The 14,245-nt window shown below is 43.7% G+C and overlaps 1 protein-coding gene across 1 annotated transcript in view; it reads left to right on the top strand.

The window, feature by feature from the left end:
* abcc2 (ATP-binding cassette, sub-family C (CFTR/MRP), member 2) overlaps window positions 1-14,245 on the top strand; it is a 31,471-nt gene that overhangs the window by 6,993 nt on the left and 10,233 nt on the right. The window contains exons 6-15 of the mRNA XM_034026812.3: window positions 96-151; window positions 499-721; window positions 1,171-1,343; window positions 1,556-1,733; window positions 3,133-3,387; window positions 3,763-3,828; window positions 4,040-4,177; window positions 9,943-10,089; window positions 12,218-12,302; window positions 14,087-14,153. Of these exons, the coding sequence (XP_033882703.3) occupies window positions 96-151; window positions 499-721; window positions 1,171-1,343; window positions 1,556-1,733; window positions 3,133-3,387; window positions 3,763-3,828; window positions 4,040-4,177; window positions 9,943-10,089; window positions 12,218-12,302; window positions 14,087-14,153 (1,388 nt within the window). The remainder of the gene's footprint in view (window positions 1-95; window positions 152-498; window positions 722-1,170; window positions 1,344-1,555; window positions 1,734-3,132; window positions 3,388-3,762; window positions 3,829-4,039; window positions 4,178-9,942; window positions 10,090-12,217; window positions 12,303-14,086; window positions 14,154-14,245) is intronic.

The raw sequence follows: 14,245 nt of genomic DNA, 5'->3' as shown, positions 1-14,245 counted from the left end.
ATGTGTGTCTGCTTTATAGTTTTATCTCAGAGTTTATTAGACTGTTTAAAGGTATAGATCAAATAAATACATTCATTTTTTAAAATGTTTTTCAGAATCCAGAGACATCTGCTTCTTTCCTAAGCAGAATCACGTTTAACTGGTTCAACAGGTAAACAAATGAAGCGTATTTTTGTTGAATTTGCTGCTAATATAGCAGGGTAAACAATGCAAGCAGAAGAGCTGCAGTCTTCATCTCCACTGGAATTGAAGTCATCAGTGCAAGCGCATTGTATCTGGAGGTTTCTGTAAATAATGGCTGAAATAGTATGCATAGAACTTTCATATGTTGAAGTATGAACCCCTTGGGGCAGTATTAATAACTCCTTATAATACACATTGACTTGTAGATACTTCAAACACACATCTGCAACTAATCTGCACTGAAATGTTTCTGTCCAAATGCCAGGGTATTATTAAGGTAAGATTATTGTCGAACTTTCCTTGTCTTCTACCCAGTATGGTGCTTAATGGTTACAAGCGCCCCCTAGAGGTGGAGGACCTGTGGGATTTGAATGAGTCGGATAAGACCCAGGCCATCTTCTCTGAGTTTGAGAAGACGATGAACTGGGAGGTGAAGAAGGCCTGGAAGAAGCAGAATCAGCGAAGGAAACAGGGTCTTCAGAGCGACACGCAGGCGAACAGGCTGGCCAAGAGTCACAGCCAGGATGTGTTGGTCATGGTACGAGCAGAGGGAGCCAGAGAGGGAGGACGGGTTTCAAACTAACATAGCCTTCTGCTGCTTATTGCGATGTCAGGACACCCTAAAGACTAAAGAGGTTTCATCGAAATGTGAAAAATACAGTGAAAACCCTGGAGCAGTAAGAGCCCTAGACCTGTGATTGTAATAGAGATCTGATGCGAACAGAAGGAGCTCTTATGACAGAGGTGCTTGGAGAGGGTGGTTAAGTGGTCACACAGAGGTAGTTCAGTGCTGTTTCACATTTTAAATCAAATCTAAAAGGACTGTAGTTGTTAAACAAGTGTTTCTTTAATAAAGCAGGAGTTCTGTAGAATATCTAAGGCAGGTAGGGACTGTTCAAAACCAGAGTTAAAAGAAGTAGAGGAGTGTGAGAGGAATGGTACGGACCCCACATGCCTTCTGTCTGTTTTCCCTTGTTTCCTCTGCAGGAGGAGAAGGGGGAACAGAAGAAGAAGGAGGCCAGTTCAGAGAAGCAGTGCGAGTTTGCACAGTCCTGGCTGATCCCCAGCCTGGTGAAGACGTTCCCACGAGTGCTGCTGGAGTCTGCACTCTTTAAAGTCCTGCAGGACCTGCTGGTCTTTGTCAGCCCACAGATCCTCAAGTGAGTCGCCTCCTGTATACCAGGGATATTCTGCAGCACATCAGTCAAAACAGGGTCGGCTTTTTGAAAGCACTCATTTTCTTTATCACTTTCAGTTCATTTTCCATTACCTTTTTAATTTTTAATTATTATTATTATTTTTTTTTATCTCAACAAGATTTCCCCGATGATATTATAGGAATACCCTGACTGTCTTGTTTGGTCCCTCCCAGGCTCATGGTGTCCTTCACGCAGGACAAGTCCATCTTCGAGTGGAAGGGGTATCTGTATGCAGTGCTGCTGGTTCTGGTTGCCGTGCTGCAGTCCATGCTCTTGCAGCAGTATTTCCAGCGCTGCTTTGTGCTGGGGATGAGGGTGCGCACTGCAATCATGGCCGCCGTCTACAAGAAGGTATGACAAGGCCCGGGGGGGGGGGGGGGGGGGGTTAGTTCAGAGAGACTGTGCTGCTGGAGTTTGTGAGGTGTGCAGCCGGGAGTTCAGAGAGACTGTGCTGGAGTTTATCAGGTGTGCAGCCGGGGGTTCAGAGAGACTGTGCTGGAGTTTATCAGGTGTGCAGCCGGGGGTTCAGAGAGACTGTGCTGCTGGAGTTTGTGAGGTGTGCAGCCGGGAGTTCAGAGAGACTGTGCTGGAGTTTATCAGGTGTGCAGCCGGGGGTTCAGAGAGACTGTGCTGGAGTTTATCAGGTGTGCAGCCGGGGGTTCAGAGAGACTGTGCTGCTGGAGTTTGTGAGGTGTGCAGCCGGGAGTTCAGAGAGACTGTGCTGGAGTTTATCAGGTGTGCAGCCGGGGGTTCAGAGAGACTGTGCTGGAGTTTGTCAGGTGTGCAGCCGGGAGTTCAGAGAGACTGTGCTGGAGTTTATCAGGTGTGCAGCCGGGGGTTCAGAGAGACTGTGCTGGAGTTTGTCAGGTGTGCAGCCGGGAGTTCAGAGAGACTGTGCTGGAGTTTAATCAGGTGTGCAGCCGGGAGTTCAGAGAGACTGTGCTGGAGTTTATCAGGTGTGCAGCCGGGGGTTCAGAGAGACTGTGCTGGAGTTTATCAGGTGTGTAGCCGGGGGTTCAGAGAGACTGTGCTGGAGTTTATCAGGTGTGCAGCCGGAGGGTTCAGAGAGACTGTGCTGCCGCAGTTTATCATGTGTGCAGCCGGGGGTTCAGAGAGACTGTGCTGCTGCAGTTTATCAGGTGTGTAGCCGGGGGTTCAGAGAGACTGTGCTGGAGTTTATCAGGTGTGCAGCCGGGAGTTCAGAGAGACTGTGCTGCTGCAGTTTATCAGGTGTGCAGCCGGGGGTTCAGAGAGACTGTGCTGGAGTTTGTCAGGTGTGCAGCCGGGGGTTCAGAGAGACTGTGCTGCTGCAGTTTGTCAAGTGTGCAGCCGGGGGTTCAGAGAGACTGTGCTGCTGCAGTTTATCAGGTGTGTAGCCGGGGGTTCAGAGAGACTGTGCTGGAGTTTATCAGGTGTGCAGCCGGGGGTTCAGAGAGACTGTGCTGCTGCAGTTTATCAGGTGTGCAGCCGGGGGTTCAGAGAGACTGTGCTGGAGTTTATCAGGTGTGTAGCCGGGGGTTCAGAGAGACTGTGCTGGAGTTTATCAGGTGTGCAGCCAGGGGTTCAGAGAGACTGTGCTGGAGTTTATCAGGTGTGCAGCCGGGGGGTTCAGAGAGACTGTGCTATAAATACTATAAATAAGTGCCATGCTTTTAGAGACTGGGGACGTGCACAGTACCGCTTGCTTACAGGCACAAGCACCCCAAAGTGTAACCCTGATTATTGAAGGCATGCGCTGCTGTTTGCACAGGCCCTCGTGGTTTCCAATGCAGCCCGAAAGGAGTCCACCGTGGGCGAGATAGTGAACCTGATGTCAGCCGATGCCCAGCGTTTCATGGACGTGACGAACTTCATCCACCTGCTGTGGTCCTGCCCCCTGCAGATCATCGTCTCCCTCGTGTTCCTGTGGGAGGAGCTGGGGCCCTCTGTGCTGGCCGGCCTCGCCACCATGATCCTCCTGGTGCCCCTCAATGGCTTTCTGGCTGTCAGGTCGAAAACCCTCCAGGTGAGGGGCTGCCTTCCTGCACAGGCGCTAACTTGACTCTGTTTCTTTTGGGTTATAATGTATTGCTCAAGGTCTCGCTGTTCTGTTGTCAGTGCCAGCTAGTCCTACTTTCTACAGGGTCTACACAGCTGCATGTGCCGGGTCCTTTCAAATAGGTTTCCTTAGGGATTCAGTGTCCCTCTCCTCTCTTCATTAAGAGGTGTCTGAAGGGTGCTACTCCAGCATAGTTTATAATCCAGCTGTTTCTTTTCTCTAAGAATTCACAGTGACTGACTTTGCTCTGAGTGTTTGTGTGTCTGTCTCTTTCTTTCTCATTCAAGTCAAGCAAAGGCAGAGCAGTACCATTTACTGTGATATTTTTTAATTCCTTTATAGACAAAAAACATGAAGTACAAAGACCAGCGGATGAAGTTAATGAATGAAATTCTCAATGGAATAAAGGTAAGGTGGTGGGAGGGGCTGGTTGGGTTCACATTTCTGTCTATCGGTCCTGGAGTGTCCCTTTCTCTCTCTGACGTTTGGATGTATTTTCAAAGCATGTTATGGCCTGCAGACACTAACTGATAAGCTAAAGCATGAAGGCACTACTGTCCTCTGTTTCTCACAGTCTCTGTCTGCTTCCTAATCTCCTAATTCTAACACCCTTTTTCAGATCCTCAAGATTTATGCCTGGGAGCCTTCATTTGAAGCCCAGATCCTGGGTATCCGAGAGAAGGAACTGAAAGTGATGAAGAGCTTTTCCTACCTGGCTTCAATCTCCATGTTCATATTTACCTGTGCACCCTTTCTGGTGAGGAGTCACTCTAGTACTGCTGTAACTCATACAGTGTGGGGATTTCATGCATTTCTTACTTCCACGAGGGCGGCTGGTGAATGGTTACACTGGTGACTATGGATGGGGTACTTCCAAGGGTCAAATAAAAAATAAAAATGAAAGTCAAAGAAAATGATATTGTTTTAACGGTATTATATATTATCTCTAAACCACTGTGCATACATATTTCATTTTTGTTTAGTAGCTCAAAGTGAACCGCAGATGAAAAAAAAAAAGTACAGAATCTATCACGTCCTCACTTTCCACGTGTCCACATGCGTGATTTCGATTGAGTGTATTCCACTCTGATATATATTATTGGTGTGTGAAGCTGTGTCTGGTGATTCAATGGATTCCACTCTGATATATATTATTGGTGGGTGAAGCTGTGTCTGGTGATTCAATGGATTCCACTCTGATATATATTATTGGTGTGTGAAGCTGTGTCTGGTGATTCAGTGGATTCCACTCTGATATATATTATTGGTGTGTGAAGCTGTGTCTGGTGATTCAATGGATTCCACTCTGATATATATTATTGGTGGGTGAAGCTGTGTCTGGTGATTCAATGGATTCCACTCTGATATATATTATTGGTGGGTGAAGCTGTGTCTGGTGATTCAGTGGATTCCACTCTGATATATATTATTGGTGGGTGAAGCTGTGTCTGGTGATTCAGTGTATTCCACTCTGATATATATTATTGGTGGATGAAGCTGTGTCTGGTGATTCAATGGATTCCACTCTGATATATATTATTGGTGGGTGAAGCTGTGTCTGATGATTCAGTGAATTCCACTCTGATATATATTATTGGTGGGTGAAGCTGTGTCTGGTGATTCAATGGATTCCACTCTGATATGTATTATTGGTGGGTGAAGCTGTGTCTGATGATTCAGTGTATTCCACTCTGATATATATTATTGGTGGGTGAAGCTGTGTCTGGTGATTCAGTGGATTCCACTCTGATATATATTATTGGTGGGTGAAGCTGTGTCTGGTGATTCAGTGGATTCCACTCTGATATATATTATTGGTGAGTGAAGCTGTGTCTGGTGATTCAGTGGATTCCACTCTGATATATATTATTGGTGGGTGAAGCTGTGTCTGGTGATTCAATGGATTCCACTCTGATATATATTATTGGTGTGTGAAGCTGTGTCTGGTGATTCAATGGATTCCACTCTGATATATATTATTGGTGGGTGAAGCTGTGTCTGGTGATTCAATGGATTCCACTCTGATATATATTATTGGTGGGTGAAGCTGTGTCTGATGATTCAGTGAATTCCACTCTGATATATATTATTGGTGGGTGAAGCTGTGTCTGGTGATTCAATGGATTCCACTCTGATATGTATTATTGGTGGGTGAAGCTGTGTCTGGTGATTCAGTGGATTCCACTCTGATATATATTATTGGTGGGTGAAGCTGTGTCTGGTGATTCAGTGTATTCCACTCTGATATATATTATTGGTGAGTGAAGCTGTGTCTGGTGATTCAGTGGATTCCACTCTGATATATATTATTGGTGGGTGAAGCTGTGTCTGGTGATTCAATGGATTCCACTCTGATATATATTATTGGTGTGTGAAGCTGTGTCTGGTGATTCAATGGATTCCACTCTGATATATATTATTGGTGGGTGAAGCTGTGTCTGGTGATTCAATGGATTCCACTCTGATATATATTATTGGTGGGTGAAGCTGTGTCTGGTGATTCAATGGATTCCACTCTGATATATATTATTGGTGAGTGAAGCTGTGTCTGGTGATTCAGTGGATTCCACTCTGATATATATTATTGGTGGGTGAAGCTGTGTCTGGTGATTCAATGGATTCCACTCTGATATATATTATTGGTGTGTGAAGCTGTGTCTGGTGATTCAATGGATTCCACTCTGATATATATTATTGGTGGGTGAAGCTGTGTCTGGTGATTCAATGGATTCCACTCTGATATATATTATTGGTGGGTGAAGCTGTGTCTGGTGATTCAATGGATTCCACTCTGATATGTATTATTGGTGGGTGAAGCTGTGTCTGATGATTCAGTGTATTCCACTCTGATATATATTATTGGTGGGTGAAGCTGTGTCTGGTGATTCAGTGGATTCCACTCTGATATATATTATTGGTGGGTGAAGCTGTGTCTGGTGATTCAGTGTATTCCACTCTGATATATATTATTGGTGAGTGAAGCTGTGTCTGGTGATTCAGTGGATTCCACTCTGATATATATTATTGGTGGGTGAAGCTGTGTCTGGTGATTCAGTGGATTCCACTCTGATATATATTATTGGTGGGTGAAGCTGTGTCTGGTGATTCAATGGATTCCACTCTGATATATATTATTGGTGGGTGAAGCTGTGTCTGGTGATTCAATGGATTCCACTCTGATATATATTATTGGTGGGTGAAGCTGTGTCTGGTGATTCAATGGATTCCACTCTGATATATATTATTGGTGTGTGAAGCTGTGTCTGGTGATTCAATGGATTCCACTCTGATATATATTATTGGTGGGTGAAGCTGTGTCTGGTGATTCAATGGATTCCACTCTGATATATATTATTGGTGTGTGAAGCTGTGTCTGGTGATTCAATGGATTCCACTCTGATATATATTATTGGTGTGTGAAGCTGTGTCTGGTGATTCAATGGATTCCACTCTGATATATATTATTGGTGTGTGAAGCTGTGTCTGGTGATTCAATGGATTCCACTCTGATATATATTATTGGTGTGTGAAGCTGTGTCTGGTGATTCAATGGATTCCACTCTGATATATATTATTGGTGTGTGAAGCTGTGTCTGGTGATTCAATGGATTCCACTCTGATATATATTATTGGTGGGTGAAGCTGTGTCTGATGATTCAGTGAATTCCACTCTGATATATATTATTGGTGGGTGAAGCTGTGTCTGGTGATTCAGTGTATTCCACTCTGATATATATTATTGGTGTGTGAAGCTGTGTCTGGTGATTCAATGGATTCCACTCTGATATATATTATTGGTGGGTGAAGCTGTGTCTGGTGATTCAATGGATTCCACTCTGATATGTATTATTGGTGGGTGAAGCTGTGTCTGATGATTCAGTGTATTCCACTCTGATATATATTATTGGTGGGTGAAGCTGTGTCTGGTGATTCAGTGGATTCCACTCTGATATATATTATTGGTGGGTGAAGCTGTGTCTGGTGATTCAGTGTATTCCACTCTGATATATATTATTGGTGAGTGAAGCTGTGTCTGGTGATTCAGTGGATTCCACTCTGATATATATTATTGGTGGGTGAAGCTGTGTCTGGTGATTCAATGGATTCCACTCTGATATATATTATTGGTGTGTGAAGCTGTGTCTGGTGATTCAATGGATTCCACTTTGATATATATTATTGGTGGGTGAAGCTGTGTCTGGTGATTCAATGGATTCCACTCTGATATATATTATTGGTGGGTGAAGCTGTGTCTGGTGATTCAATGGATTCCACTCTGATATATATTATTGGTGAGTGAAGCTGTGTCTGGTGATTCAGTGGATTCCACTCTGATATATATTATTGGTGGGTGAAGCTGTGTCTGGTGATTCAATGGATTCCACTCTGATATATATTATTGGTGTGTGAAGCTGTGTCTGGTGATTCAATGGATTCCACTCTGATATATATTATTGGTGGGTGAAGCTGTGTCTGGTGATTCAATGGATTCCACTCTGATATATATTATTGGTGGGTGAAGCTGTGTCTGGTGATTCAATGGATTCCACTCTGATATATATTATTGGTGTGTGAAGCTGTGTCTGGTGATTCAATGGATTCCACTCTGATATATATTATTGGTGTGTGAAGCTGTGTCTGGTGATTCAATGGATTCCACTCTGATATATATTATTGGTGTGTGAAGCTGTGTCTGGTGATTCAATGGATTCCACTCTGATATATATTATTGGTGTGTGAAGCTGTGTCTGGTGATTCAATGGATTCCACTCTGATATATATTATTGGTGTGTGAAGCTGTGTCTGGTGATTCAATGGATTCCACTCTGATATATATTATTGGTGGGTGAAGCTGTGTCTGGTGATTCAGTGGATTCCACTCTGATATATATTATTGGTGGGTGAAGCTGTGTCTGGTGATTCAGTGTATTCCACTCTGATATATATTATTGGTGGGTGAAGCTGTGTCTGGTGATTCAGTGGATTCCACTCTGATATATATTATTGGTGGGTGAAGCTGTGTCTGGTGATTCAATGGATTCCACTCTGATATATATTATTGGTGGGTGAAGCTGTGTCTGGTGATTCAGTGGATTCCACTCTGATATATATTATTGGTGTGTGAAGCTGTGTCTGGTGATTCAATGGATTCCACTCTGATATATATTATTGGTGGGTGAAGCTGTGTCTGGTGATTCAGTGTATTCCACTCTGATATATATTATTGGTGGGTGAAGCTGTGTCTGGTGATTCAATGGATTCCACTCTGATATATATTATTGGTGGGTGAAGCTGTGTCTGGTGATTCAGTGTATTCCACTCTGATATATATTATTGGTGGGTGAAGCTGTGTCTGATGATTCAGTGAATTCCACTCTGATATATATTATTGGTGGGTGAAGCTGTGTCTGGTGATTCAGTGGATTCCACTCTGATATATATTATTGGTGTGTGAAGCTGTGTCTGGTGATTCAATGGATTCCACTCTGATATATATTATTGGTGGGTGAAGCTGTGTCTGGTGATTCAGTGAATTCCACTCTGATATATATTATTGGTGGGTGAAGCTGTGTCTGGTGATTCAGTGGATTCCACTCTGATATATATTATTGGTGGGTGAAGCTGTGTCTGGTGATTCAATGGATTCCACTCTGATATATATATGTCAGAGAGCTCTGCTCTGCGCTGCTCATGGACTTTGCTGTTTTCAGCTTGTCGTATCAGTGAAAGACAATCTTTCTGAATTTTTTTAAAGTATAACTGCTCCGGTAAACATAAATAATAATTACAATAATCATATTTTGGCGGGTTTTGTTTTGTTTATTAGCCACGGCTGCATTTAGCAATAGCGGCTGGTTGAATTTGTTTTCAGTGTTTGAAGGGGATACATTTCTTACTTGCAAAAGAAAAACAAAGGAAGAAAACACAAGAGTCTACAGAAAGTGCAAAGCGACAGAAAGTTACACCCAGTCCCTTTGGATTATTTTTATGTTGGCTTTAATAACAAAAAAGGTTATCATTGTTAGTTATTATAGTTTTATCTTGAGGTTCAGGTTTTTGATACTGTAAACATTTTAAATGGCACACATAATCATGCTGAGATGGGAAGTAAATGGTAACGTGATAAACATTTACAGTGCAGACTATTTTGTATTATTTATAATAACTTTGCCTAATAGAAAGCGAATACCAGAGATTCCAGTCAGATTATTCTGCCTTTTATTGCAACTATGGTACCATTCAGTACAGCATACATTGTCAAGAGTACTTGAGCTGAAAGAAGGGGTACAGTTTCAAGAAAAGATTGAAACCCTGCTACAGACAATTGAAATGATTGAAGAGCTTGCGGTGTATTAGATTCAGGTTATGGATGTGATGAATGAAACAAAAAACAATACAAAGTGAATCTAAACAACTGGAGGAATACATTGGGTAACTTTTGCTATTTTATCCCCATCCCAAGTTGCTATGTGAGATCAGAATGTTTGACCATTCATTCCTCTTTCCCTCTGTGACCTGCAGGTGTCCCTGGCGAGCTTTGCTGTGTTTGTCTCCATCAGCTCTGATAACATCCTGACTGCAGAAAAGGCCTTCACCTCCATCTCTCTCTTCAACATCCTGCGCTTCCCCCTGGCCATGCTGCCTATGCTCATCTCCAGCATGGTGCAGGTACCATCTGCAGCCACATTAACCAAACTCATCCTTGAATGGTGCAAGCAGAAATACACTGAGCTCTGTGCATTACACTCAAGCCCTTGCTGATTTCAAAGATTCAGTTGAAATGAAAGCTGCTGTCTATCAGGGCCTTTCCATTATGATATAATTTCTTCACAGCAGTGACCACATATATTTTACGAGATTGCGTGGTGAAGTACTGACAAAACACACTGACAAAACACACTCAGGGAACACACTCAGGTAACTCACTCAGGTAACGCACTCACGCACTCAAGTAATGCACTCAGGTAATGCACTCAGGTAACACACTTATGCACTCAGGTAATGCACTCAGGGAACACACTCAGGGAACACACTCAGGGAACACACTCAGGTAACGCACTCACGCACTCAAGTAATGCACTCAGGTAATGCACTCAGGTAACACACTCATGCACTCAGGTAATGCACTCAGGGAACACACTCAGGGAACACACTCAGGTAACACACTCATGCACTCAGGTAATGCACTCAGGGAACACACTCACGCACTCAGGTAACGCAGTCAGGTAACACACTCGGGTAATGCACTCAGGTAACACACTCATGCACTCAGGTAACGCACTCAGGTAACACACTCAGGTAACTCACTCAGGTAACGCACTCATGCACTCAGGTAATGCACTCAGATAACAGACTCACACACTCAGGTAATGCACTCAGGTAACACACTCAGGTAATACACTCAGGTAACACCCTCACGCACTCAGGTAATACACTCAGGTAACACACTCATGCACTCAGGTAACGCACTCACGCACTCAGGTAATGCACTCACACACTCAGGTAATGCACTCAGGTAATGCACTCAGGTAATGCACTCAGGTAATGCACTCACACACTCAGGTAATGCACTCACACACTCAGGTAATGCACTCAGGTAATGCACTCAGGTAATGCACTCACACACTCAGGTAATGCACTCACACACTCAGGTAATGCACTCACACACTCAGGTAATGCACTCAGGTAATGCACTCAGGTAATGCACTCACGCACTCAGGTAATGCACTCAGGTAATGCACTCAGGTAATACACTCACACACTCAGGTAATGCACTCAGGTAATGCACTCAGGTAATGCACTCAGGTAATGCACTCAGGTAATACACTCAGGTAATGCACTCAGGTAATGCACTCACACACTCAGGTAATGCACTCAGGTAATGCACTCAGGTAATGCACTCACACACTCAGGTAATGCACTCAGGTAATGCACTCAGGTAATGCACTCACACACTCAGGTAATGCACTCACACACTCAGGTAATGCACTCACACACTCAGGTAATGCACTCAGGCAATGCACTCACACACTCAGGTAATGCACTCAGGTAATGCACTCAGGTAATACACTCAGGTAATGCACTCAGGTAATGCACTCACACACTCAGGTAATGCACTCAGGTAATGCACTCAGGTAATGCACTCACACACTCAGGTAATGCACTCAGGTAATGCACTCACACACTCAGGTAATGCACTCAGGTAATGCACTCACACACTCAGGTAATGCACTCACACACTCAGGTAATGCACTCAGGTAATGCACTCACACACTCAGGTAATGCACTCACGCACTCAGGTAATGCACTCAGGTAATGCACTCAGGTAATGCACTCAGGTAATACACTCAGGTAATGCACTCAGGTAATGCACTCACACACTCAGGTAATGCACTCACACACTCAGGTAATGCACTCACACACTCAGGTAATGCACTCACACGCTCAGGTAATGCACTCAGGTAATGCACTCAGGTAATGCACTCAGGTAATACACTCAGGTAATGCACTCAGGTAATGCACTCACACACTCAGGTAATGCACTCAGGCAATGCACTCACACACTCAGGTAATGCACTCAGGTAATGCACTCAGGTAATGCACTCAGGTAATACACTCAGGTAATGCACTCAGGTAATGCACTCAGGTAATACACTCAGGTAATGCACTCAAACACTCAGGTAATGCACTCAGGTAATACATCAGGTAATGCACTCACACACTCAGGTAATGCACTCACACACTCAGGTAATGCACTCAGGTAACAGACTCATTCTGCTGCTGCTGTTTATTTCAGGCTGCCGTCTCTGTGAAACGTTTAGAGAAGTTCTTGGGAAGCACCGATCTGGATGACTCTGCAGTCCACCATGACCCCAGTTTCAGTAAGCAGGCTTTTCAGTTCATTTATACTAGACATGTAGATGAACCTTGGTTTAAATCTCACAAGGGAAATATATTCAGTGTACAGTATTGTACATTAGAGCAGTATAGGGATTGAACTTTCTCTTGAAGGGAAACAATCACTTCTTAAAAGCAACCTGATATACATTTAGATACATTAATAAATACAGTAGAAGCCCGGTCATCCGAACAGCTTGGGGGGTATGAATGCAAGTTTACATGTACATATAGTGTGCTGTAACTACTCTAAACATTAGTATTCTCATAGCCCCAAACACTGCGTTTCCTTAGAGTTGCACCGAAGCATTTTGGGAGGAAACGATTCTAACTCTGCTGTCTCCACGCTGAGTTTTTTTGCCTGCTAAGCAAAGCTGTCCAATACTGTGTTTTTTTTTTAAATCTGTGCAGCCATCCATCACTGGCTTTAACCCTGTCCTCTGGATGTAGTGGACTCTGCAATGACAATGCTTTCTCTCAGTGGACTCTGCAATGACAATGCTTTCTCTCAGTGGACTCTGCAATGACAATACTTTCTCTCAGTGGACTCTGCAATAACAATGCTTTCTCTCAGTGGACTCTGCAATGACAATGCTTTCTCTCAGTGGACTCTGCAATAACAATGCTTTCTCTCAGTGGACTCTGCAATAACAATGCTTTCTCTCAGTGGACTCTGCAATGACAATGCTTTCTCTCAGTGGACTCTGCAATGACAATGCTTTCTCTCAGTGGACTCTGCAATAACAATGCTTTCTCTCAGTGGACTCTGCAATGACAATGCTTTCTCTCAGTGGACTCTGCAATGACAATGCTTTCTCTCAGTGGACTCTGCAATGACAATGCTTTCTCTCAGTGGACTCTGCAATGACAATGCTTTCTCTCAGTGGACTCTGCAATGACAATGCTTTCTCTCAGTGGACTATGCAATAACAATGCTTTCTCTCAGTGGACTCTGCAATGACAATGCTTTCTCTCAGTGGACTATGCAATAACAATGCTTTCTCTCAGTGGACTATGCAATGACAATGCTTTCTCTCAGTGGACTCTGCAATGACAATGCTTTCTCTCAGTGGACTCTGCAATAACAATGCTTTCTCTCAGTGGACTATGCAATGACAATGCTTTCTCTCAGTGGACTATGCAATGACAATGCTTTCTCTCAGTGGACTCTGCAATGACAATGCTTTCTCTCAGTGGACTCTGCAATGACAATGCTTTCTCTCAGTGGACTATGCAATGACAATGCTTTCTCTCAGTGGACTATGCAATGACAATGCTTTCTCTCAGTGGACTCTGCAATGACAATGCTTTCTGTTCCTGTAATGGGAGAGCCCTTTTCTCTTTCTTGCATGGACACGTGTACAAGCTCTTTCTCTCTCGTTGTCTTCAGAGTCGCACAGTTCTTCACAGTGCTGTGGCGGTGCTTGATTCCATGGTACTCGAGAATTTCTCAAGATTTTCTTTTGCAGTAATTGTTGACTTTCCCACACCATACTCTTTAGCAAGTTGAACAGCGCATTCAGCCGTTTCCAACCGTTGAATCATTTTTCAGCTAGAGTAAGTTCTGTTCCTTTTCGTTTGTCAGACATTGTGAATTTGTCCGAGACACGCTTGCAGGGCAGTTAACAAGGTGATTCGGATCAAAGGGGTTCGCAGTAACAGGCTTCTAATGTATATAGACAGGCAGACACATAGGAAAAAGTAGAAATTCAAACAGCATGAATGATGGAAATGAAAGGAATACTTTTCTTTTTGTTTTGTTTCTCAGACACTGCTGTTAGTTTCTGTGACGCCTCCTTCACTTGGGAGAAGAATGGAGAGCCGGTTTTGAAGAAGTGAGTACGCCTCAAACCAGGAACACTGGAGAAACCACTTGTCATTTTAGCATTCTTGGATATGGAGCACCTGGAGAAAAAGCGCTTACAAC

The sequence above is a fragment of the Acipenser ruthenus genome, chromosome 7 (genome assembly GCF_902713425.1).
Source record: "Acipenser ruthenus chromosome 7, fAciRut3.2 maternal haplotype, whole genome shotgun sequence".
Lineage (NCBI taxonomy): Eukaryota > Metazoa > Chordata > Actinopteri > Acipenseriformes > Acipenseridae > Acipenser > Acipenser ruthenus.
The sequence above is the reverse complement of the archived record's forward strand: the minus strand, read 5'-3'. Positions and strand labels throughout refer to the sequence as shown.